Here is a 24,912-nt window from a genome sequence, read left to right as displayed (position 1 = left end):
GAACCTGAACTTGAATGGGTCTGCTCTGGTCCTCTGAAGCTGAAGCTAAGCATGCATGCTTCAACTTCCTGAAACTCAGAAGCACTTAAGATCGGAGTCCCCATCCAGTTGTTAAATACAAAGATTCTCCCAGACCTGTAGCTAAAGAAAACAGCAACTTCAAGAAACTTCAAAGAATGAGATGCTGACACCAAAACCATTTTAAGCTATGAGCTATGAGTATAGCAGAGCTGTACATTAGGAGTTCCTTGCCCCAATAAACTTCTGGGCCACAAAAATGTCAAAGTTACCCTGCATGCATCAGATTACACATTTCCCGACTATTTGACATCAAGGCCATCTCATGTTTTGCATCTTCAAATAAATTAAACTAATATATGTGATAAAGAAGGGAAGCTGCTTCATGTAGACTATTTGAAGTAGTACATATTTTGAGTTTTACTTTAGTTTCTTTTCCTATCTAAGGCTCTTTGCAGATGAACTTATCCTAACCCGGGTCATAGGAGAGAGGAGGACAGTGCCGTATTTGGCAAAATATAGAACAAATCCTATATTTTTATGTGCACAGTCACTGTACAATGAGACAGCATGTGCTCACCACACCATGATCGGGTGCCATAGATGTATGGGGGTCGTGATGCGTCCGCAAATTGTGCAGCCATAGGAATGCCCCCCCCATGCCATCTTAAACTGGGGTCTTAAACTGATGTACAAATTAGAGAGGTGTTTGTAAATGTAACCAGGCCCAGGGACATGAGAAGGCCCAAATACTCATGGAACATACAAGAAAAATATAAAATATCTATGGGTGGTGTTAATTTTAGAAGATTTAATTATCTAAGAACAATTATCTAATTATGAGATTAATTAGATTTAAATGTAGAACAAATTTTTCCTTTTGCAGAAAATGAATAAATATATGGCAACAAAACAGCTTAATTTAAATATTTTGAGCTGAATTTGATTGTATTAAGTCAATAAATATAATTTATTACTCAAAGGATTGTTTTCACTTTTTTGGTCTAAGATGTAACGATCAGAAAATGACTGTGTAAAAGAAGAAGGTCATGGATGGTCTCTTTCCTAGTGACCTCAGTTTAGTATTATACTGCTGGGCTCTACTGTAAAGGAAAGGGCAACATCAGAATCTCTGCATTCAGTATGTTCCATCTGTCACAGTTATTAGATACACAATGACCAAGATTGTGCTCAGAGAATTGTGTCCTACAGTGAACATGCCATCCGAGCTCCTAACACGGACCCCCTGAGGCTTTAACAGCCTCTAAGTAGAGTTTGTAACATAAAGGGCAACACCTACCAGACACACCACCATATGTGGTCCTGTTCCCTTTTCCAACTGCAGGCCATGGTGTTCCGTCTGCTTTGAGTCCCATCAGTCCTGAGACTGTATTAGTTGCAGTAACACCATCTGCACCACCTGTGAAAGAGAAATTCTTTAGTATTAACTCATTAGGAGAACATAGAAAGTTGCTATTTGTCTCTCTTGGCTTAATAGAAGAATGTGCACAAAAACTGTAAAATACTAATTATTTATCCTTTAGCATGTATAATAAAAAATTTGAATAATTCAGCTGTTTATAACATGCAAACATTTCAAAACTTCCAATTTAGTAAATTTTATTTTATAAAAATATTTGAACGTACAAGTTTTTATATTTACATATTTTCTACACATAACATATTTTCTTGGTATCTGCAGTTCTTACCAATCATGTTTCCATACATAGTACAACAGCTGTACTTGGTATAGCAAACTCAGGGATCGGCAAGGGGCCTATCTGTGGGTATGATTTTAAAATCTGGACAACCCCTTTAAAACCATTCTATTTAAAAATAATCATGTCAATGCTAGTGAATAACAGTAAAGAAATTCAGCTAACATGGAATTAGGGAAAAAAATGCAAAGGTTCCTTCATTTAGGCTACAAAATCTTTTGCCCTATTCAAATATACCTGCAAATAAGTTTTGGGATTCTTGACCCAAAAATAACCATCCTTAGAGTACAAGAAGTTTTCATTGTTGTATTTCAGCAATTTAACTTTTTTCATCAAGTTATTCAGCTATATATTGGCTTGTTTTTTGAAGAGAGAGCACACATTCACGCAAAAGTATGGCAGATTTGTGGTGCAAACAATCTCTTCTTTGTGTCCCGCCTATTATTCCTGTGTAAACATTATTTACACACCAATGACAACAGAAAAAGACTGCCCGGGCTGCAGACTTGGGCAGGAATAGGACCTGCCCTGTTTTTTGCGGCTCTAGCAATCGGGTCATATGTGGGTTTGTGGAACCCACCGCCTTGGGTATGAGCCCATAGAAATAAATGGGTTGTATACTAGCCATTGAAAAAAATGATTTTATTTTTAAAAATGAGTCAACATTTATAGGAACCACATAGATAATTTATTCATTTAGCGAAACAAATACACAAACATCAAAATCAAAAACAAAAGCTACCACTTTTTATAATACTGTATATACTTTAGCATAAGCTAAGGAAATTTACCAGGATGACATCACCTCAGTTCATTTTAGCCTTCTTACACTAGCACATGAAATCACACCAGTATGCAAGGAGGTATTGAAACGAATAGAAGTCCATTCAAGCTGCTGTGATTTCATGTGATCAGATATATGCATAGTGTACAATTTGATAATATTAGGAGGATAAAGGACCTGAGATAATGTCTCCCTGATCACATGATATTACTGCTCCATGCTGAGAAAGCATGGGAATGATTTGCTGGATTCAGTCTGAGGAGGCCTCACCCCCCTCGACTCGCTATAAATATCCCTGGATAAAAATTATTATATGGGGGGGGGGATCTGAGAGGGTGTCAGTTAGTTAATAGGGCTCAATGGAAACCTGCCACTAGCTGTATATGTGAAAAATGTGGTGACAGGTTCCTTTTAATATCCAGAAGCAGAGCTTCCTGTAACATCCAGGACTAGAGCCCGCCATGTTCAGCAGCCGAGCTCCCCTTAAAGATAATAAACTTAGTGCTTACCTCCGGCACTCACCCTCAGCGTCCTCTTCTCCTCGTGGCTAATCTTTTTCCTGCATCTCCGGCTTCCTGGAATAGTGGGCTGAAGCATGCCTATGCTCTATGTCTGAATCTACAAACTATGGGGGCAACACAGCACCTCATAGTGTGAGTGCGGGCAAAGAACATAGACGTTTCTGCCCCCCCCCTCCTGGAAGATGGAGATGCAGCGAGAAGACAAGACGTGGGGAGAACAGGACTCTGAGGGTGAGCGCCGGCGGGTAAATGTACAAGTTTCTTTTTTTATACACTATAGTACAGGCCAAGATGGGTTTTTTCATCACTTTTTTCGCGGCGTAGACTCGAGTATATATACAGTAATCAAAAATCCACAAATAATTTTAGTATTGGGAACATTTTGCTCTATTCCTTAATAATTATATTATTATTTTTAGTGATGAGCATTCACCTGTAACACCCATGATCAGTCCTGGCACTGATTGTAGATTTTAACCCTCTAAATGCCAGCTGCAAGGTCACCAGTGGCATTTTAACGCGTCACTATATGTGCGCCGCCACTTCCCCTAGATTGTCCCTTGTCATAACATTATTGGGATGTGAAAGTGCAGATTATTCAAAAAATGGCAGTGCGCACATGCCAGTGACAATTAAAGGCTCAGAACGCATGGGTGTTACCGATGGATTTGAGCCCGAATGCCAAATTTGAACCTCTGGTTATTTTCGAGGTTGGAGAAACTAAACATTGCATTTGGGTTTTCTCAACTCTATTTATTAATACTGTTATTATTAACCCCTTCCTGCAACCCTGACATCATTTTACGTCATAGGATGCGGGTAGTTCCCACACCTTGACGTAGAATTACATCAAGGCGATAGCCCGGGATTTACCCCGACATGATACCAAGATAAAGGTATAGCTTGTCCCGCACAAAATAAGCTCTAAAACAGCTCTGTAAACAAAAAAATATAAACGTTATGCTCATTGTTACATGGCGATGCAAAAACAAGCACATTTCTTACAAAATGAGTTCCGGCACCAGCTCACCCTGCGCTGGTGCTCGGTACTTACAGGTTACCCCTACCATTCTAAAGGGTAGGTTTCCTTTAAAGCTAAGCAGGTGCCTCTAAATAAGGGTTTTTAATAAAAATAAGAAAAATTGCACCCACAATTCTGAATCTCCTTACAGCCTAAAAAAGAGAGAGGATGCATAATAAGCCCACGTCAATATAAAGCAGACATTTGGGAAATGTTAATTATAAAGTTACTTGGGTGCTATGTCTATCTGCCTGAAAAGCAGAACATTTTTAACTTTGAAAATGAATAATTTTTAGAAATTTCTGCCACATTTAAATTTTTCTCATAGCTAAACACAAAAGATACCAGTATCACCAAAATTTTTCTATTACTTTGAAGTACAACATGTGACGAGAAAACTATCTCAAAATCCCTTGGATATGTTAAAGTGTCACAAAGTTATAACCTCCTATAATGACACAATGGCAATGGTCCTAAGGCCCTCAAATTGCTTAGAGCAGATGGGGGTAATAATATTAATAACAATAAATTTAATAACAATGATGTTAACAACAATACAATGAATACAATGTTTATTGATAATATTATGTATCCATTTCCTTTGGGCTGAAATGTTTATAGTAAGTATCTGTATCATCAGTTCTTATTATCACATTATCGCATTATTTTGGACATGCTAATTCACATATCCACTAAGTAGTGTCAGAATTTTCTTGTTACCTTCATGTGCAGCCATTGCAATCTGCACAACATCTGTGACGTTCGGGGTCAGCTTGGCAAAGAATGGAATTTTGACAGCTTGTCTTACCCAGCGGCAGATGTTGCGCACCAGTTCTGGATCCTGTTCAAATAGGTCAGATATGGGAAAGAAAAATTAGTAATTTGTCTAATCTAATGAAAACATGGAGCAATGAAGGAAAAAGAAAATCATCAACAGAGCTATTCTTGTAAACCAGTTAAATCAATAATTTAACTGCACCCATTGAAACAAACAGTGCAGATGCATTGTGTGCTTGTAATGTAATATAGTTCTTAAGAAATATCTAAATGAATACAAATGTAATTAGCACAGGAGGAATAAATCAGGCTACACTGAAAAGCAAAAGGAAAGATTTACTGGAAATTATTTGTTAATAAATTAGTTACAGATGTTAATGGTAAAATGCCGGGTACTGAACTGTAATCTTAATAGATTGTAGTACCCAGTTTCCTTTTAAATAGGTATTTTCAGGGGATGTCTTATTTTTGTATTAACAAAATTTCACATTTAATGTTAATCTTCACAAAAGATTTACATTTATTGATATACTGGACACATGTCATCACAAACATCAGCATAACCAGCCAAACTCTACATTCCATCAAGAATTTCCTCTATACAACAATCTATGGTACATTTGCCGATCCTGGCATTTTAAGTTATATCGCCATCTTCTGGAACCTCATCACTACTCTCCTGATCCTGCAGAATTTCTTGTGACTCCAGTTCTTTTAGAATCATTGGCCTAATCTCTCATGTTTAGCGAGAACACTTTCCATAAATGAGCAATTCTTGCCCAGATGAATTCTTCACCCATGTCACGACCTCTCTAAATGATCTACTAATGCTAATATATGGCCTGGGGGAGCTGCTGTGATGCCGCTAGGTCTTATTTTTAGGGGAGGCCTTATATTTCTAAGCTTTAAAAAAATTGGGCATGGCAAAAAAACAACTAAAATAAAAAATATTTATACAGATTTTTGACACATCTCTGAGTCAGAGTCTGGTTTACAAAATCTTTATTGGATTAGATTAAGCAGCACAGATTCAATGTTTCAGGGGTAGTCCTAGGTTCTTTCTGAAACAGCACCACCCCTGTCCATAGCTTGTGTCCTGTCTGGCAGCTTTTTGCTGTATTGTCTTATAAGGAGAATGCCTGTTCTCTTCGATATTGGGACTTTGATATGTACCTTCTCTACATTATATACAATAGATGCTACAATATCATTGTAATATCTGCTGGAAGAGACATGTGAGGGTGTCTCATCTCCCCCAAAATAAAAACACATGGGCCAAATTTGCAACATCACTGAATAAAGTCAATAAGTTTTAATAAGTTAAATTACCCGTTGCCTCAACATCCCTCAATGACAGGATTTTAGCTATTGCTCCTTTTGAAATTCTATTTGTTTAGATACAAAATCCCTTTAAAATTTTAGCAGACAATGTAGTTATACCATCATTACCCCTGCCATTACCATTGAAAAACATTTACAAGTGAGTAGAATGTGTAAATGTGTAAATGTTTTTCAATGGTAATGGCAGGGGTAATGATGGTATAACTACATTGTCTGCTAAAATTTTAAAGGGATTTAAAGGGATTCAACTCAGATAAATGGGGATGGATTGCAGGACCAGACATAGCATACAGACTGGATTGGTGTCATTCCTGATATTATAATCGCAGAAAATCTATTTTAGTGATACAGAGCACAGAGAGTCAGTCAGCCATTGTTTTCATACAGTGATCCTGCCAACCCCTTTAAAGAACAGTAGCACAGGCTTATCCAAGAGTCTTCTCAAGGATTTATACTCCTCACACTCAAGATCATGCTCATCTGGACAATCCCTTAACTACTCGACCATTCTCAATTGTTGTATTCCTTCCGACCAATGATCATCAGACACTGCTGAAGGTGTAGGTATGTAGACTACAAGAGCACTCATGCTGTCAAAGCAATTGAAGCAGTATTGCTCCAGCATGGCCACTCTTGAATGACAGATAATCAGCATCTTCTATTGACTAGGATGGAACATCTCATCAACATGACTAGTAGAATCACATGACATTAAGAGTGTTTGCCCTCAGTGAGTATAAGAAACGGTTGGAGAATGCAATAGCTCATTAAATTTTAATAGGTTTACATGGCCTGCAAAAATACAATCTAATTGTAGCATCTGTGCCTAACTTATAATGCCTTCAGAAATCGCTTGAAGGGCCATGTCGTACACTCTGCAATAGGAACCTGTTTAGATGCTAAATCAAGTACGTGACGTGACACTTTTATGGCAGATTTTATTTTAACAAAGCAAAAACCTTGGGGAAACCCATGGATCTTGGCATTTCCCACCAAGATCTCCTCAATGAGAGATTCACATCAATTCAGGAATAGTGGATGAGATTTGGGAGACTTTGTTAATCAGCTCAGAGCGGAGGGATGGCATCCAGATGGACAATGAGGCTCAGGTATCCAGAGGTTGTTTAGACATAATCTTAGAAGTTGTATGGCCAAGCATGCATGAAACTTGTCAAATAATTAACAAAAAGACGATCATCCACAGAGTGGAGCTAAATGCAATTCAGGAATCTGGCACTTGGATTTTGCAGCTGTCATATATATCCCATGTGTGGCCAGCTGGTGTTGGCAGTAATACTGGTGCAGACAAAAGATTATAGCACAGGGGACATTCAAGACTGGCAGTTACATGAAAGCGACACGATGAAGAAAGTCTTTTAATACACTACTTTTGCGCAATACTTTGAAAATATTTAATAAATAGCCAGGCGTTATTTTTTAAAATATTTTTTGACTTTAATAATTGTAGTTGATTAAAAAGACTTCTTATCTCTATGAATTAAAGGAATCAAAAGTAATTGAACAGCTCTCAAGATTCCTGGTTTCATATGTGAGTCACTTGTGTCTTTACTGCTCTTCCATCACATCTTTAAATTCAATAGATCAATGGATGTCAATGCCTATCGGAACCATGTATGGCCTTATCACCATAGCAAATGCACTAGGGTTTAGCAAACCCATTCCTGGACTTCAATCAGAAGTTCGGTTTGAGCTCATCCCCCATCGGTAACCCCTCCGAGGTACTGCAGGTCTTAATTCTTTGAATGCCACTGAGAAAGCCACTTTCCAGAGAATAATGACAATTATATTCTCTTCAGTGCACAGCTTTTGAAATGGCTGTGCATTGCCAGAAATTGCAGAGAAACGGTTGACGTCACCGGCTCTCTGCCCGGCCAGAGGAGGGAAGAGCCGGGCAACAAGCCCTCCAAAGCAACATACTTAAGTGAAGAAGGATAGACATGGAAAATGTTCTGGCGCTATAATCCCTGGATACTGTGGCCCACATTTACTAAAGACTGTGCGGCAGTTTTTTGGCGGGCTATGCAAGTTCTTTTCAGTGTACACTGTAGTACAGGTATTTAAGAAGTGTCCACACCACGTTTGTTGCACAAGACCATTTTGTGGCGCAGCTGCACTATTCTTCATGCAACAAAATTTCTGCACTGAAATGGCTGTTCCAGTGCTCAGACGGACCGTGCGCCATATTTAACAAACTTCCAACAGAAGTGTGTTAAACACCCTATGTTAAAGGTGCACTGAAAAACTGTTGGTGCACTCTGTAGGAGTAGTGTAGGGAGTGCCATATTCATGAAGAACATGGGCCAGAAATCATGAATCTTTTTAATCTTTTTATTTACCATTTTAAAACTTTAATTTTTTTCTCCCCCAGGTTTTCTTGAACAATCCTCTGACGTTTGCTTTTTCAAGCTCATATACAGTCACATACTGCAATAGAAATGTATTGCAGTGTGTTATGCAACTCACTGAGCATGCATCAGTGAGCTACAAGGCTGCTGTAGGGGGATCAGATCCCACTGGTAAGCAGCATGGGGGGAGGGAACTGATCCATGGGGTAGAGAGGGTGGTTTCACATTGGCATTTTGTTAAGCATATAAGTGGTTATAACCAGTGATCAGTATTCCCGGTAGTGAGTGTTAGTGCTGGGTGTCAGCTGTAATATACAGCTGACACCCACAGCTTCTGGCACTGGCTCAGCTTGGGAGAAGCTTGATGGTATAGTACTGCATGGGTTTGCTCATCACCTCCACCTGTGCAGTAATATTACATCCTGCATTGGAAAGGGATTACAAAATTTTAATAGGTAGATAGATGCCAAATAATTTTTCTTGAAGCAGGAATACTGATTAATACAATACAAATATATAATAATTATAAAAAAATGGAAACAGTTTTTCTTCTGCAGTTAAAAAAAAAAATCCTAAATCATTAAACACCATTTCAAGATCGGAAAGTAATGCTTCTGCTTTGTACAGTAAAAAATTGATATAGTATATACCATGATTACACAATATTTCAAGTCTTTAGGTCATGCTGAGGTTACCAGCTAGAGGGCATAAGGCTTTGATGAGGTTTGTGTCATACATAAAATTTTTTAAACCAGATCATATAACTTCTTTAATATATGAGCAGAACAGTTACAGATGGCTTATTTTAGTAGTCACGTGGGAAAACTACTGGACCCATTACTGTAATAAATAGATACAAAATAACAGGTAAGAAATCATATACTCGCCCACAAGCAATAGCAATTTAAAAACACTAAAGTCTCCTTATTGTCTACTATTTCACATCATGTTTTCAATAGTTATTATATAGCAAATTCATTTTTTACAAAAAAAAAAAATTCTAAAATACTCTCACTGCGTTCCTCAAAGATTTTAAGAGCTATAATAATGTTTTAGGAGCGCATGATATTGGAAAATGGCAGGTTTACAAAATATCAGCAATTTTTCATTTATAGTGAAAAATTGTAATTATTACACAGCCAGATCCTTTGTGAAATGCTCTTTGTAATGCTCTCGAATAACACGTGTCAATGCGTACATATTTTCACGGAACATTAATGCAGATTTCAAAGTATTTATAGGTCATGTTTAATAATGTCTAAGTAATGCTCGCTTTCTCCTGACATGAGTTCATGGAAAGATTTGAAATGTTCTGATTCAAAACGAATACATATCAATGCTTATTGTAAAGTAATGTAGCGGAAAGACCAAGAGGAGAGTTTACCAGCTATAGCCTCAAATCCTTCCATTATAATTATGTTCTCCTAATACCCACAATCATGATCCAGCAATAGAGCAACCATGAGAAGTCAATGGGGGTCATTTATCTTTACTTTTCTCCCTGTTTTTTCTGTCGTTTTTGTGACTTTTTTGGGGGGCGGTTTGCCTTTTTTTTACGCCTTTCTGGGGACATTTTGAAATGAAACATTTTTGGCTCAAAAAACTCCAAATCAAACCATACTTAAAGGAATCCTACCATTTGATTTGATGCATTATGAAGCAAACATACCTTGAGAATTGTGTAGCTACAATGATGCAGGAACATATCTTGGTTAATCCCTGTGCTGAGAGCTTTTGCTGATAAAACAGATATAACATTATGATAATGAAGCTGTATCGCTTATATGGCTCCTTCAGCACTTCTCCTAGTATGTCAGTTTTTCTTGGCAGGAGAAGATGATCCACTGTTCACTGTTCTCCCTGTCAGACAGAATAATCAATTGCTGCACCATCCCCCCAGCTGCTGTGTATGAATGATCCAGCTTGACTAACCTCCATTTGTAATTACAAGCTAAGTGTTGATCGAGGTAGCCATGCTCTCCCAGCTTTGCCAAGGTCCTGATTGTTATTCATTATATAGTTTTTTCAGCAAAACCACTCGGCTCAGGGATTAACCAATATATGATCCTGCATCAGTGTAGGTACATAATTCTCAAGCTATGCGTGAAATCAAATGGTAGGTTTCCTTTAAGGAAAACTTAGAAAATGCAAAAAATTGCAAAGAAATTACTTGAGACATTTGTGCAACATTTTTGTGACATTTGTAACAAATGTCTCAAAAAGAGATCTGAAAAAAAAAATTTAACACAATGAAAAAGTGAGATTGACAAATTACCAAAGTAGCAGAGTACCAAAGTACCAAAGACACTAGCTAAAACAAACCAAGATAAAATAAATCACTCCCAATGTCCTCATTATTGGCTACTCCAGCAATAAAAATGCAATAAGGTTTTAGCAGAAATAAAATGAGTCACTTATTCACAAGACAGGTGATAAATGTATGATCTCTGGGTATGTCCAACTAATGAGATCACCACCAAACAAAGAACAAGTCCACTGAGTCCATTGTGTGAATGAAACAGTAGTGTAGATACTTGACCAGATAGCATTGACTTCTACAGGATTGATGGTCCGGATTGAGTACATTAGTGCAGTGCTAAAGAAGTGAATGGTCATGCACAGTAGTCAAAATGCTCATGTGTGGGCATAACCCTCCTTTTGCATCTTGTGCTAGGAAACCCCAGTTCTTGTGCTCAACAGAATAGGTCTCTGTAATTACACATTCATCAGCAATTTGAAGATAAGTCATGAATGTGGTTTAAGTCATAATATTACACCCCCTGTAGTTGGAGATCTTTTGAATATGGAATAGTTACAGTAGGGCTCAGGACCTTCAGGGATCATCTTTTTCTTCCTTTGCTGCAAGCGTAGATTCTGCCCTGAGGGATGTCCGTTTTGGATGCCCTACTTCATTTAAAAGCATAAGTTTGCATACACCATATAAAAAGACATACACAATCACAATCTAACATGAAATCAGAATAAACCTTTCCCGTTTTAGTTCAAATAGGAATACTCAGATTATTTATATTTGCCAAATGCCAGAATAATGAAATAATAAAGCATTTAAATGCATTTTATTACTTACTGCAAAGTCAAAAATTTACATACACTAAAATTATGCCTTTAAACAATTTGGATAGCCCATATAATGAATTAATGTCTTTGGAACCTTCTGACAGATTTATTGACAACAAGTTAATTAGAGGCACACCTGTGTATATTTTTAAGCACACCTGAAACACACTGCTTCATTGTGTAACATCTAAAGAAATCAGCCAAGATATCAGTAAAAGAACGTTAGACTTGCACAAGTCTAGATCATTCTTGGGTGTAATTTCCATATACTTGAAGTTTCTTTGTTCATCTTTACAAACAATTATGTGCAAGTCTAAACAAGATAAGAATGTCCAGCCATCATTGTGCTCTGGAAGGATACAGGTTCTGTGTTCCTGAGGTCAATGTGCTTGGTTCGAAATAACCATATTAAGCCAAGAACAAAAGCCAAAGACATTGTGAAGATGATAGCTGAATCTGGTAAGAGTATGTCATTATCCACAGTGAAACGTGTTCTGTAATGACATGGACTAAAAAGTCACTCTGCCAAGAAGGAGCCATTACTTCAAAAGAAACATAAAAAAAGACAGATTTATGCTTGCAAATGCACTCAGAAACAAAGACCTTCATTTTTGGAGACAATCCCTGTGGTCTGATAGAAATAAAATGTAACTGTTTGGCGATAATGGCCATTGTTACGTTTAGAGGAAAAAAGGAGGTAAAGTTTGTAAGCCTGAGAAGACCATCCCAGCGGTGAGACATGGGGTGGCAGTATCATGTTGTGGAGGGACTGGTGCACTTCACAAAATAGATGCATCATGAGGAAGAACTTTATATGGCAACATTGAAGCACAATCTGCAGACATCAGCCAGAAAGTTAAAACTTGGGCACAAATAGGTCTTCCAAAAGGACTATGACCAGAAGCTAACCACCAAACTAGTTACAAAGTGACTAAAGAATAACAAAATCAATGTTTTGGAGTGGCCATCACAAAGTTCTGATCTTAATAATTTTGAAAATTTATGGCAAAGCTGAATAGGCAAGTGGGAGCAAAACAGCTACAAACATGGCTCAGTTACAACAGTTCTGTCAGGAGGAATAGGTCCAAAATCCTGCCAAGATTTGTGAGAAGCTTGTGGAAGGATATTTAAAATTTTTGATGTAAGTCATATAGTTTAAGGGCAATGGTACCAAATACTAATGAAATGTATGTAAACTTTTGACACTGCAGAAAGCTATGGAATATAATTCTAGGATTTGGCAACTATTTGGTGATCCTAATGGACCTAAATGCTAAAGGTTTATTCTGATTACGTGTCTTATTGTATGAAAAACATACATATGTGTCTTTTTATTTAATATAAACTTTTGGTTGCACATATATAGCTGAGGTCTTCCTTCTCTACCATCATATTTATCTCTCCTCATTGGGGACACAACCTCACGTGGATCCTGCCTTCTAAGGGCATCGCCTCAACCACTTTTGAATTTACATGACATGACAGTTTGGGATCTCTTGGATTAGGGCATCCCTTGACAGATTCAGCATGTCCATCCCTGGGAGTGGAGACTTTTTGAATTTGGAATCATAACAATGGGTCCTTCAAGGATCATCTTTATCCTCCTTTGCTTACTGTAGAGATACTGCCTGGAGAGCTGTCAGTTCTGGATGCCCTACCAATAGCTGGGGTCTTCCTTCATATGAGATCTATCTCTGCTCACTGTGGATACAATCCCACTGGTATCCCTCCTCCTGAGGGCATCTCCTCCATGTCCTTTTGAATTTGTAATCATAACAGTGGGACACCATTGGCCCAGGTCCCTAAGGGATCATCTTTATCTGTTGCTGTACTGCAGAGCTCTTCTGGAAGGGTGTCTGTCATGAATGCCTTGCTTATAGCCGAAATCTTCCTTTTCCTCCATATCAGATCTATTTCTCTTCTCTAGGGATACAACCCCACTGGGATCTTTCCTCCTTAAGGCATCTCCTCCATCTTAACTACTTTTGGCCTTACATGATTTGAGAGATTGGGATTTTAAATTAGGGAACTTGTTTCCATTTGCTCTGTCTAGTTTCTCGCGATAATACCAGGGCCGTTTTATTAAGCAGATGGAAGACACAACTTCTCAAAGAAAAAACTGCTTTGACTCATGCATTTCATGCTGAAATAATTAAATCAGAAATGTCAGCTTTTGCTGACCTCTATTGTTTTAGCATTTTTACTCTTTTCTAGAATATAGCTATTTCTCAGAATAAGTGCCAAGAGTTGAACCAATTATAAGCACTTGTCTAAAGAACTATCTTTATCCAGTTCAGAAAATAGTAGAATTAGAAATTATTTGATTTGGTTTTATTTTTGTAAAAGTTTAGCACATTCAGTTTAGTTTATTTTAGTGTAGAAGAGATCACACTTCAATAAAAATACATTTCGGAGCCGAAGTACCAAAATTAAATCACCAACACATTCCATATCTTCTGATCTTCATTCATCCGTATTGAAGATATAGGTGAAGTCGATTGGAATTTAACATTCCCCAAGCAAGAGTTTCAATTGGTTCTTTGGGAGAGTTTTTAATGGATAGCTAATGATGACAAAAGTTGAAGTTAAGTAGCCACAGGAGTGACAGAGCCTCATTATCATATTTTATAATTGTTTTTCAGCAAAGCCACTCAGTTCAGGGATAAAACAAGATATGTGTAGCTATAACATTCTCAAGGTATGTTTGGTTAATAATGCATAAAAGCAAATGGTAGGTTTCCTTTAGCCTCTTTCCAACATGTGCCATACTATTACAGAACAGCATCTTTTTTAGTGCATGGAGAGAGCTCATGGGAAGAGCCCTCACCATACAGAATGGGTGTTTGCTGCATATTGTAGCAAACACCCAACATTATTACCCCATAACCAGTGCTGGCTCTGTAAAGCTGCTGGCAGCATGTAATGGCCAGCAGCTCATAGGCTGTCAACATGATGATCTTGAGTCTTTGTCATTTCAAAAAAATCTGTTACAGTGTACAAGTGTCACATTGTAACAGATCATGTACAAAATCCTCATATACTGACAAAATATAATATTTTGCAATTCATAAAAATTTTAATAAAAAGTGATCAAAAGGTTATACAGTCTCATAAATAGTATCTATTAATACGCCTTCACATTCTGCAATAAGCAACATCTTACACAGTCCCATACAATTTTTTCTTTACATCTATTGAAACACATTAAAACCTATATAGATTTGGTTCTTGTGAAAGTACAACTAAAGGAATAAAGGGAAGATGTAAGTTGGAATAAAAAGTGAATAGGCCTAAACACAGAGCCCATAAAAAAGGGAGTAAATTAGCTTTTTGGCCAATTTAAACACATTTGGAATTTTTTCCCACTTTCCAGTACAGCGTTTGGAATATTAAATGCAGTCACTGGAAAGTACAATTTGTTACACAGAAAACAAGACCACACAAAACTCTGTACATGGAAAATCAAATATATATATTTTAGAAGGTGGGGAAAAACAATAAAAGGGCCAAGTCGTTTTAATAAGGTGAGTAGTTTTAGTTATATATTCTGTTAGTTTTACACCTTATGATATTTATATCCGGATAACTTTATAGTACGTATTTTTTTCCGAAGCCCACATGCTAAGTTCCTTATAATTTAGATTTTAATTAGAAGCCCTTGGCTCACAGCGTATCTCCAATTATTTGTTATCATATGTTGATTTTTGTTATGAGTATTATTGTTATTCCGCTGTCATTGGACATGTTAATAATTCAGTGTCACCATGAAGTAAATATTAAATCATATTGTCATATTTCCATCCACTTAGCACCTTATGCAATTTGTCACCTAAATTTAAGTCATAAGACATAGACCATAAATCTTAGAAATAATGACGATATATTGTAATGTAGAATTATGAGGCACTTTATCTCAGAAGCCCAATGGTAAGATACCTGTGAACTGGTAAGATATTTTTTGTCTCAAACAACCCAGTACATGAAAGCATCTCACCACAAAGTGGGCAAGTACTAGATCTTAAGATTTCATAGATCTAGTCTTAAATGCAGTCAATTTAGTACAAATGATGGATAGGACCGCACTCAGGACTAGAGGACTAAAGAACCTAGCGAGAACTATGACCTCTATAACAATTAAAAGCCATAACAAAAAAAAATAGTTTTATACCGCCTATCCCTGGAGCTCAGAGTAACATCTGCTCTATACCATTAACAATTAATTCTACAGGACTACATGTAATACCATCTGTATCCACTAGGCCCTATACACAGTTGTGTCAATCCATGGTGTCACTTAGTGCTAACTGCTGATATTAAAATCTGCATTAGGTATGTGTAGGATTTCTTTTTAACTCCGAGTCCTGGGTTTATGTGCAAGACCCAGGCATGTTGCCGGATTGGAGGCTTTGCAGCCAATCTGCTTTTTAACTTCAGGTCCTGGGTTTGGGTGCATAACCCAGGCATGTTGCTGGATAGGAGGCTTTGCAGCCAATTTGGCAAATTGATGCTCCTGCCTACTAGCCATGGTGGTGCTATGTTTAGTAGCTTACGGCATCAATTTGCCAATTTGGCGGCACGGCCAAACTTAGGACCTGAACATAAAAAGCAATCCCGCACATCTCTAATGCTGACTTCAATTTGCAGTTAACACTAGATGACACTATGGGTCAACACATCTAGGTGTACATATTCTTCTCCACTCTACCACTCAGCTTTTGAAACAGTTCTGTCCATAATAGGAAGAACTATCCACAGTTATTCACCCAACACAATATCCCATCAGAGGGTGACCATTACCGCTGACCATGCATCATCATTTTATATTTACATGTATGCAATTTCCTATTAAAGGTAAACTATGAAATGCTTACAAATGAACTAAGACCATCATTTCAGACAAGTGGAAATGATAATCCTTGCCTTCAGCCAAATGCAAAAAAAAAAGCAACAAATTTCAATTACATTCTGGAGCACGTTACACGAGAAAGATATATTCTGATTTCAGATCACTTTTAAAGTTTTGTTGACGGTTAAACCTTGGATTCGCCAATAAAATAATCTGGGCCGCCTGTTGATAGCTTTATCTGTAAACAACCATAATCTAGTCAAGTGATGGCAGATGTGAAATCACATTAAAAATAACAAAGATATTGAAAAATAACACAAGACCAAATAATTCACGACTAACGTTTCGCCATGTTTTTGAATTGCCCGTTAAGGACTATTAACAAGTTAGCAATAAAAAACAGGATTATAAAAGTCAGCGCAGATACATATTATGGAATCAAATCTTTTGTATTTTCCATGCAGTAATTGGATGTTGGGCCACTAAATGTTCACTGAACCTTTGCATGGCAGTCACATCCCTGGCAGCTGTTTTGTATGCAATGACAAATAGTAAAATGAATTATTTCAACTGCTAACTGTCCTGAGTACTGGAATTTTCGACTGAATATGACACCGTCCTTGTTATCTTACTAAAACACTTGGTTAGACATGACTGCCTGGCTCAACTGCTTAATGCGACAAGCAAAATAAAAATCACACAATTTCAGTGCATTGCTTCTCCTATGGATTAGGGCAAAGGATTTTGCACATCCTGCAGTTAAACATGTTACCCTTCGCTTCATATTTAAAGACACATAGGTGATCCAGCAAGTTATGGCTCCGAGATGATAAGCCATACTAATATTTATGGGAAATGCTTAAAAAAGTAATAATAATATATATTAATAATAATAATAATATCGATCTTTCACCGAGTATTTGAAGGAAACAGCTACACTCCCTATTATAATAATAGGATGGCAGGATTGTTTTAATATACAGTGAAATAATTATAATTCCTAATTGTTGCCATTTTAAAAAATACAGGTTCTTTCCAAATGCTTCCCTATTCTCCAAATTACCATCAGATAAACATTTGCGCCTGCTACTTCTGGACGAGCAGCTGATTTTTCATTTATATTTATTTTTTTATGGAGATTAACGGACTATAGAATAATGGTAGAACTCAGGGCAAAAGATAGGATCTGGTGTTTTGGATGTAACCTGCATTAGTTCTTCTTAGATTATAGCAAAGTCTCTGGCTTGACCCCATGTCTCAGTGAATGATTGGTGAAGCAAGATTATCAATATGCTGGTTGTATTATTTTAGAGACTTATAACCTACTTAATAATAACCAATAAGTAGAGATGAGTGGACTTGATTAGTGATGAGCGAGTATACTCGTCCGAGCTTAATGCTCGGTCGAGTATTAGCATACTCGGACCGGCTCGTTGCTCGGACGAGTATTTGCCCTGCTCGATAACGAGCATTTAATTTAAAAAAAAAGTAAAGAACAGTAAAAAAATACAATTAAAACATTTAATTTAATCATTTAAATGAAGAACACAGTGAAAGAACACTGTGCAGAATAGATTGCAGATGTTCGCGAACACCGTGATCTGCTCCGGAGACACGCATGCAGAACGGTGTTCTCCGCAATAGTATTCGAAGAACAATATGTGTAGAGAACAACTTGAAGATGTTGTCAAACATCTGCAAGTTGTTCTTCACACATATTGTTCTTCAAATACTATTGCGGAGAACATCGTTCTGCACGCGTGTCTCCGGAACAGATCGCAGATGTTCGCGAACATCTGCAATCTGTTCTGCAGTGTTCTTTCACTGTGTTCTTTTAGTGAAAACATCTGCACTGAACAGTGCTCGTTCAGTTTTTAATTTTACTAAAAAATGCTCGGGTCTCCCATTGATTTCAATGGGGCTCGTTACTCGAAACGAGCACTTGAGCATCGGGAAATGTTCGGCTCGAGTAACGAGTACCCGAGCATTTTAGTGCTCGCTCATCTCTAGACTTGATGTCTGCATTCGGGGTTCAAGTTTGGCATGCAACCCAGACATGATGCCGGATTGGAGGTCGAACAACATTGGGGCAGATTTATCAAGCAGTCTGAAAGTCAGAATATTTCCAGTTGCCCATGGCAACCAATCACAGCTCAGCTTTCATTTCACTAGTGCTCATGAATATTTTAAAGGGGAGCAACCAATTGGTTGCCATGGGCAATTGGAAATATTCTGACTTTCAGACTGCTTGATAAATCTGCCCCATTATGTCCATGTCAAACCGAGACCCCAAACCCAGACATTAATTCCACTCATCTCTACTAATAATCCAATCTAAAAATCTCTTTCTTATGCTTCTATAAAAGGCATATACATACAATAGGTCACTGTTTATTTATATCGTTGAAAATTATTTTTACTGATGGAAGGTCCTTATTTTGTATCTCTTGCTATTGTACATCTGAAGGTCTCCATTGGTAATGTTATTTATTTGTTCTTGATTGAATGTGATTGAATTGGAATAGGAAGAATTGTATATTCACTTGGAATTCCTTTGAAGGTCTGTCATTTATGTTCTATATTTCACTCTATGAGTTGATTGTATCTACCTTAGTTCTTTTATAAATCAAAGCAGTGTACATCACAACCCCTAAGAAAAGGGTTTTCTTAATGTGATTAGATGCAATAAGCTCTATACATCGTATTATCACAAGATCTAAGATATAAGAACCAGTCAGTTCTTCTAAGTAAAACACAGCATGGTTAAATACCATTACCCAGAACTCATATACAAAACAATAGTTTAAGTTCTGTTCACATTTAAATAAACTAAACCCATGCAAAGTCATAAATGCATGGTATGGTTTCTTGTCTGGTCAGACCGTAACTTGACTATTACTACTTCAGTTTTTCTATTTCTGTGCAGTTTATAATCATTACTATTATGCCTCAGCATAGAATTACATGGGAAGCCAGGGACTCTACAATTTCTGTCTGGTAGGAGGAAAGTGTGATTATTTTTCTCTCCTTATAAAAATCTGAAAATCTGAGATGTCATAAGTACAAAAGCAGAATACATGTAATGGTTATGTAAAGAAATGGTCTGGAGGGACACACAAGGATAGTGAGGCTAAAATTAAACCACTTCCTAGTTTTCCTTGCCTAATTGCCCCAACGAGACAACTGATCGATGTTCCCTTTTTGCTGCAAAGTGCAAACACAGAGACAAAGAAAAACAAAAAAGTATAGTTGCCAAATATGGGACCAAACGAAGAGGACAATGCAAGACTAAATCACAATGCAAAAAGATAGAGATTCTGGCAAAGGGTGAAAGATACCGGAAAAAAAAAATGAACAATAGCGAGCTCAGTATAAGACTGCAACAGACAAAGAGTACTAGTGCTCAAAACCTTTTAAGATATTCAAGAACTGTGTTCCAGAAGATCACATGGCAGCAAAAAAATGGTCTGGAGGAACACACAAGGATAGTGAGCCTAAAATTAAACCCTTTCCAAGTTGTCCCTACCTAATTGCCCCACTTTCCTAGGTGTTATGAGACGACTGATCGACATTCCCTTTTTGTACCAAAGTGCACAGAGACAAAGGAAAAAAAAGGATAGTTGCCAAATATGGGTCCGAACAAAGAGGACAATGCAAGACTAAATCCCAATGCAAAAAGATAGAGATTCTGGGAAAGGGCCAAAGATACCAGAAACAGAATGAACACTAGTGAGCTCAATATAAGACTACAACAGACAAACAGTACTAGTCCTCCAAACCTTTTAAGAGATTCAAGAACCATGTTCCAGAAGATCACATGGCACAGTGAGAGTGGGGAGAGATTCAATCCATTACAACAGAAGAACTGTTAGTTAACCAGAGCAGAGTTCACAGGAAACAGATTGCTGATAGGTAGAAATTTTAAAAAAACTGAATAAGGAAGCTTATTAAGTACAAGTATGAGGAAGTAACAGTATATGAAGTATAAGGAAGCTTATACTTCATTATATAAAGTACAGGTGTAAGAATATAATAAATAATGAGAATAAAAAATGTAAAAAAAAAGTTATACTTTAAAGGACATCTACCACTAGGATCCAGGATTGTAAACCAATCACACTGACATAATGGTGTGTGCCCCCTCTGGCAGAATCTACTCTTCTTTTAGCTTCTTATTCCCTGGTTTTTACAAATAAAGGATTTTAACATTATGCAAATGAGCCTGAGGGGCTTCGGGCTCCATTGTTTTATATGGAGCCTCGAGCCCCTCAGGCTTACTTGCATCATTTGTAAAGACTTTTATTCTTAAAAACAAGAGAATAAGAAAAATAACGAAGAGCAGATCCTGTTGGAGGGGCAGACACCAGAATGTATGAGTGCTTGGTTTACAATCCTTGATCCTGGTGGTAGATGTCCTTTAAGCTGAGTCTTTTCATGTCAGTTGGCCCACTTGAGGTAGCTGAGGGGTGGCGAATGGCATGTTTAAGTGGCTGATATTGCTTTTTTTATATAGCATATGTACTATTGTTTTTAAGCATTGTATGAAAAGGCTAATAGGTTTCTCTACATGGTTTATTTACAGGTTTTAAGTACATTTTGCAGACATGTTGCAAAAATCAATATCGGCACTTACCGTAACAAATATAATATTAGCCATATCTTAAAAATGTATGTCACAGTTTTCTATATATAAGCGAGCGATACTAAGATGTAATCTGTCAATATCTCTATCTGGCAGGCAAACAATCTGCTTTGTGATAAAGCACTAAGCCATCAGTATAAGACTTTGATAAGGTTCTTATGGGCTCTGCCACTAGAGCGTCTTGCTCCCGATCTATTCCGAAAGCAAATAAATATTAAGTTGATTCAGATACCGATGCACAATCTTCCAAGGATGATAAAAGCTCTGTCACTTTTGGTGTCTCGCCAGCGAGCTACTTACATTTATATTCTTATTGGAATCTGCATAAAGAGGCAGTATAAAATATCTCGCCATTAAAATCGGATATTTATAGGGTGGAAATTTTAGTGCTGTAACAGATCATCAAGGGTTTGTGAAAAATTCAATGCATTCTTAATATGGTGAATACAGGAATAGTACTAAAATCTAAGTATACCTGGTTCATGTGTGATGATAAAATCAAATAAGTCTTAATGCTAGACATGAAAGCTAGAGTCTATGATGATGCTTGTTCAGGTCATTTGACCAACAATCAGACCCACTTATTGGTCTTCTATAGTATTCCTTCGGAGCCAAAACATTTTCGCAGACAAAACTTTTTTTGGTCTTTAAACTAAAAGGAACTTTTTGGGAGTAAAATACTATAATTTCTATATAGTATTATTAAGCAAAGATGACCTTATCTACCCAATGGATGAGGTGTGGACATTGGACTATGACAGAAGAACATCACAGTTACATGTCCAGTCCTACATTTTGCCAATCACTGATAAATATTAAAGGGGTTAGCTCCTTAGGGAAAGATTAACAGGGTAACTGGGTAACCCATATAGGGTCCCTAATATTATACTTCCTGGAAGCCACCGGGGGTGGTAGACCCTGTCCAGCAGAAGAAGGACTTCCTGTGACATCCCATCTCTGCTGGCTTTCAGCTAATAGAAGGGTTGTGCGATCATTAATGTCTGCATATGTTCTTGGCATGCCCCACCTCATAAGGGGATCGATTATGAGGGAGGGGACGTGCAGACAGTAATGACTGCATAGCCCGTCCATCTGCTTGAAGCCGGCAGAGATGGGACCGATCAGGTATTCCCTGCTCTGTTGGCCAGCGGGATCATGTAACCTACCGCTCTGGAGCCTCTTAGTGGCTCTAAGACAGATTTAACAGAATATTTATAACATAAATGATCCTGTTGAACCTAGTAACTGCTTGTAGCTATGAGCAATGGTGAAGTGCCCCATAACACCTCCTAAAGTGGTTGCCCTGAATCTGCACAGTAAAGAAAGCCCAGAAGAGCGCTGTGGTCTATTTACTTAATACTAGATAAAATACTAGAAGTGGACATAGAATAGTGGCAGGGCTTATTATTGCAGCTGAGCCCTTATACGTCAATGGCACTAAACTTCAACTAAGCCACGTGAAATATTGACGTGGTATCACTATGAGGCAGATGGCGCAACCACTTCAATTTGCTTTCGGCCCAACTGCCATTGTGTGTGCCATTGATCACCTATCCTAAAGACTGATGATACATTTTCCAGGAATACCCCTGAATTAGTTTTTATGCATTTTATTAGTTTTTGCTATTTTTGTGCAAAATTATAATTTTTATTGAGCTAAAACACTGAGATGACAATGTACAGATAATAATGTTCAATTATATAGTTTCTTGAACCAAATAATGAAATATTTCAGCCTGAAACAAGGTCCTTTCAAGTCTAGAAAATAGCAGAATAGAAACCTTCCCACTAGTGTCAATAAAATCTGAAAAATGTAAAATCAAAAACAAAAGACTTAAGAAGTTATAATTACAAAATATGTTCCTATTTTTAATAGCCCCATAGTGTTCCCTTGGTGTATATTGTGTATTGATGTAGAAACCTAATGTTCTCTCCGCAGCGCTAAAATATTATGTTACCTGGTGAACCACAAGAAAACAGGGAAAATAATTCCTTATTAAGTAATAAAACCCCTGATGTGATTAATAAAACTAAATGCATTTTATTGAAGATGATAAATATTTTAATTGTTTCTATAAAATGATAATAAAATCCTGGTATCATTCCAGTTACTCCCATTTTGTATAATTTATTAGTAACAGTATTTTATAATCCATACAACATTCTATAACTATATGTATGATCAATTGCTTTCATTGCTCCAAGTCCAGCAGTAATCCTGGAATACAAATGCATTATCCACAGTCCTGCTGCCACTAACAACACACAGAAAGGTTTGGTTACACATAACTCCAGGGCTTCTACCTAGTGCTGCTGCAGCTTAGTAGAAGACTACCTTTAAAACTTGTAGCAACTTAATGTGGAACCAGGACAAACATTCTTTTGGATGGTAGATACCAATGCATTTTGGACTCTCCCTTTAAATTGCAGACTCAGCTCAGCGGATCATGTTTTTGCAATAGAGCAGTAAGTTGTTGGCAGTCAGCTCTAGAAGTGGTTTGTCTGTCGGGACAGAGTCATCATACCTTCATACACATTAGTTGGACAGTGCGGATGATATCCTTGGATTCAGTTGATGTTGCTCTCATATCTATCAGTACCAGTATCTACAATGTTATTAATGATAATTAATGAGGCAAGACACTGGGATGTGTTGCCCCCATATCTAGCAACATCCATAGAGTTTAAAAAAATACTTTTAAGTATAAAAAAGTAAAAGTTAGTATAAGAGACAATTTTTGTGGACATTATGCATGAAGCCCTGTCCAACCCGACCCCTCCCCAACCGCTCCTGCTCCTTCTGTCCCTATACCTGTTGTTCCATTTTGATACTGTTGAATTTTCTGAAATTTTGCAATGAAAACATAGAAAAGCAGGGATGAGTGAATCTTGAAAAATGATAGACTCATAGAAGCTTTTCAAAAGATTCAATTTGAGTCTATACAAATATATTTAACCCATAGTTTCCCTAATTTTCCTACCACAGTGCCTCCACAGTAGTCACAGTGCCCCCATAGTTACCACAGTGCCTCCACAGTAGTCACAGTGCCCCCATAGCTACCAGAGTGCGTCCACAGTAGTCACAGTGCTGCCACCGTAGCCCCCACAGCAGCCACCCTGGCTTCATAGTAGTCACTGTGCCACCACAGCAGCCACAGTGTACCCCATAGATGCCACACTGCCCCCCCCCCCCCATAGGCAGTCATAGTGCACTGCAAAGTAGCCAGCATCCTCCACCGCCTCCCCAATGTATGGCCCTCTGTGTAATACTTGTAACTCAAGTACTATTTATAGTAATATACCGTATTTTCCGGGCCATTATGCGCACCGGAATATAAGGCGCATCGGACTATAAGGCGCAGGGTGGCCGGGGGCGTGGCGGAGTTCCGGGGCGTGGCAGAGCGTGGCAGAGCATGGCAGAGCGGAGACGGAGCAACCAGACAGGTGAGCGGGGAAGGGGGTCCTTTCAGGGGGGAGGATGGCAGCGGACCATACTTACATGGGTCCCCGCTACCGGAGACAGCAGATCTCCTGCGGGAACTGCAGACCGACGCGGCAGAAGTTGTTCGTGCCGCGTGGTCTGCAGTTCCCGCTGGAGATCTGCTGTCTCCGGTCTCCGGTAGCGGGGACCTATGTAAGTAGGGTCCGCTGCCCTGCGCCATACATAGGGCGCACCGGACTATAAGGCACACTTTGGATTTCTAAGGAAATCCTAGGCTTTTATGTGCGCCTTATAGTCCGGAAAATAAGGTACTAATCTATAGTAACATTGCAGCAAATTCAGCTGACATGAAACAATA

At 37.9% G+C, this 24,912-nt stretch overlaps 1 protein-coding gene across 2 annotated transcripts in view; it reads right to left on the bottom strand.

Annotated features, from left to right (window-relative positions):
* Positions 1 to 24,912, bottom strand: part of DPYD (dihydropyrimidine dehydrogenase) — a 654,802-nt gene that overhangs the window by 145,689 nt on the left and 484,201 nt on the right. For both annotated transcript variants that reach the window (XM_072127199.1, XM_072127200.1), the window contains 2 exons: positions 4,783 to 4,903; positions 1,319 to 1,438 (listed from right to left, as the gene is read on the bottom strand). In XM_072127199.1, the coding sequence (XP_071983300.1) occupies positions 1,319 to 1,438; positions 4,783 to 4,903 (241 nt within the window). The remainder of the gene's footprint in view (positions 1 to 1,318; positions 1,439 to 4,782; positions 4,904 to 24,912) is intronic.

The sequence above is a fragment of the Engystomops pustulosus genome, chromosome 10, assembly GCF_040894005.1.
Source record: "Engystomops pustulosus chromosome 10, aEngPut4.maternal, whole genome shotgun sequence".
Taxonomy (NCBI): domain Eukaryota; kingdom Metazoa; phylum Chordata; class Amphibia; order Anura; family Leptodactylidae; genus Engystomops; species Engystomops pustulosus.
Note: the sequence above shows the minus strand (reverse complement) of the source record. Positions and strands in the feature narration are given on the sequence as shown.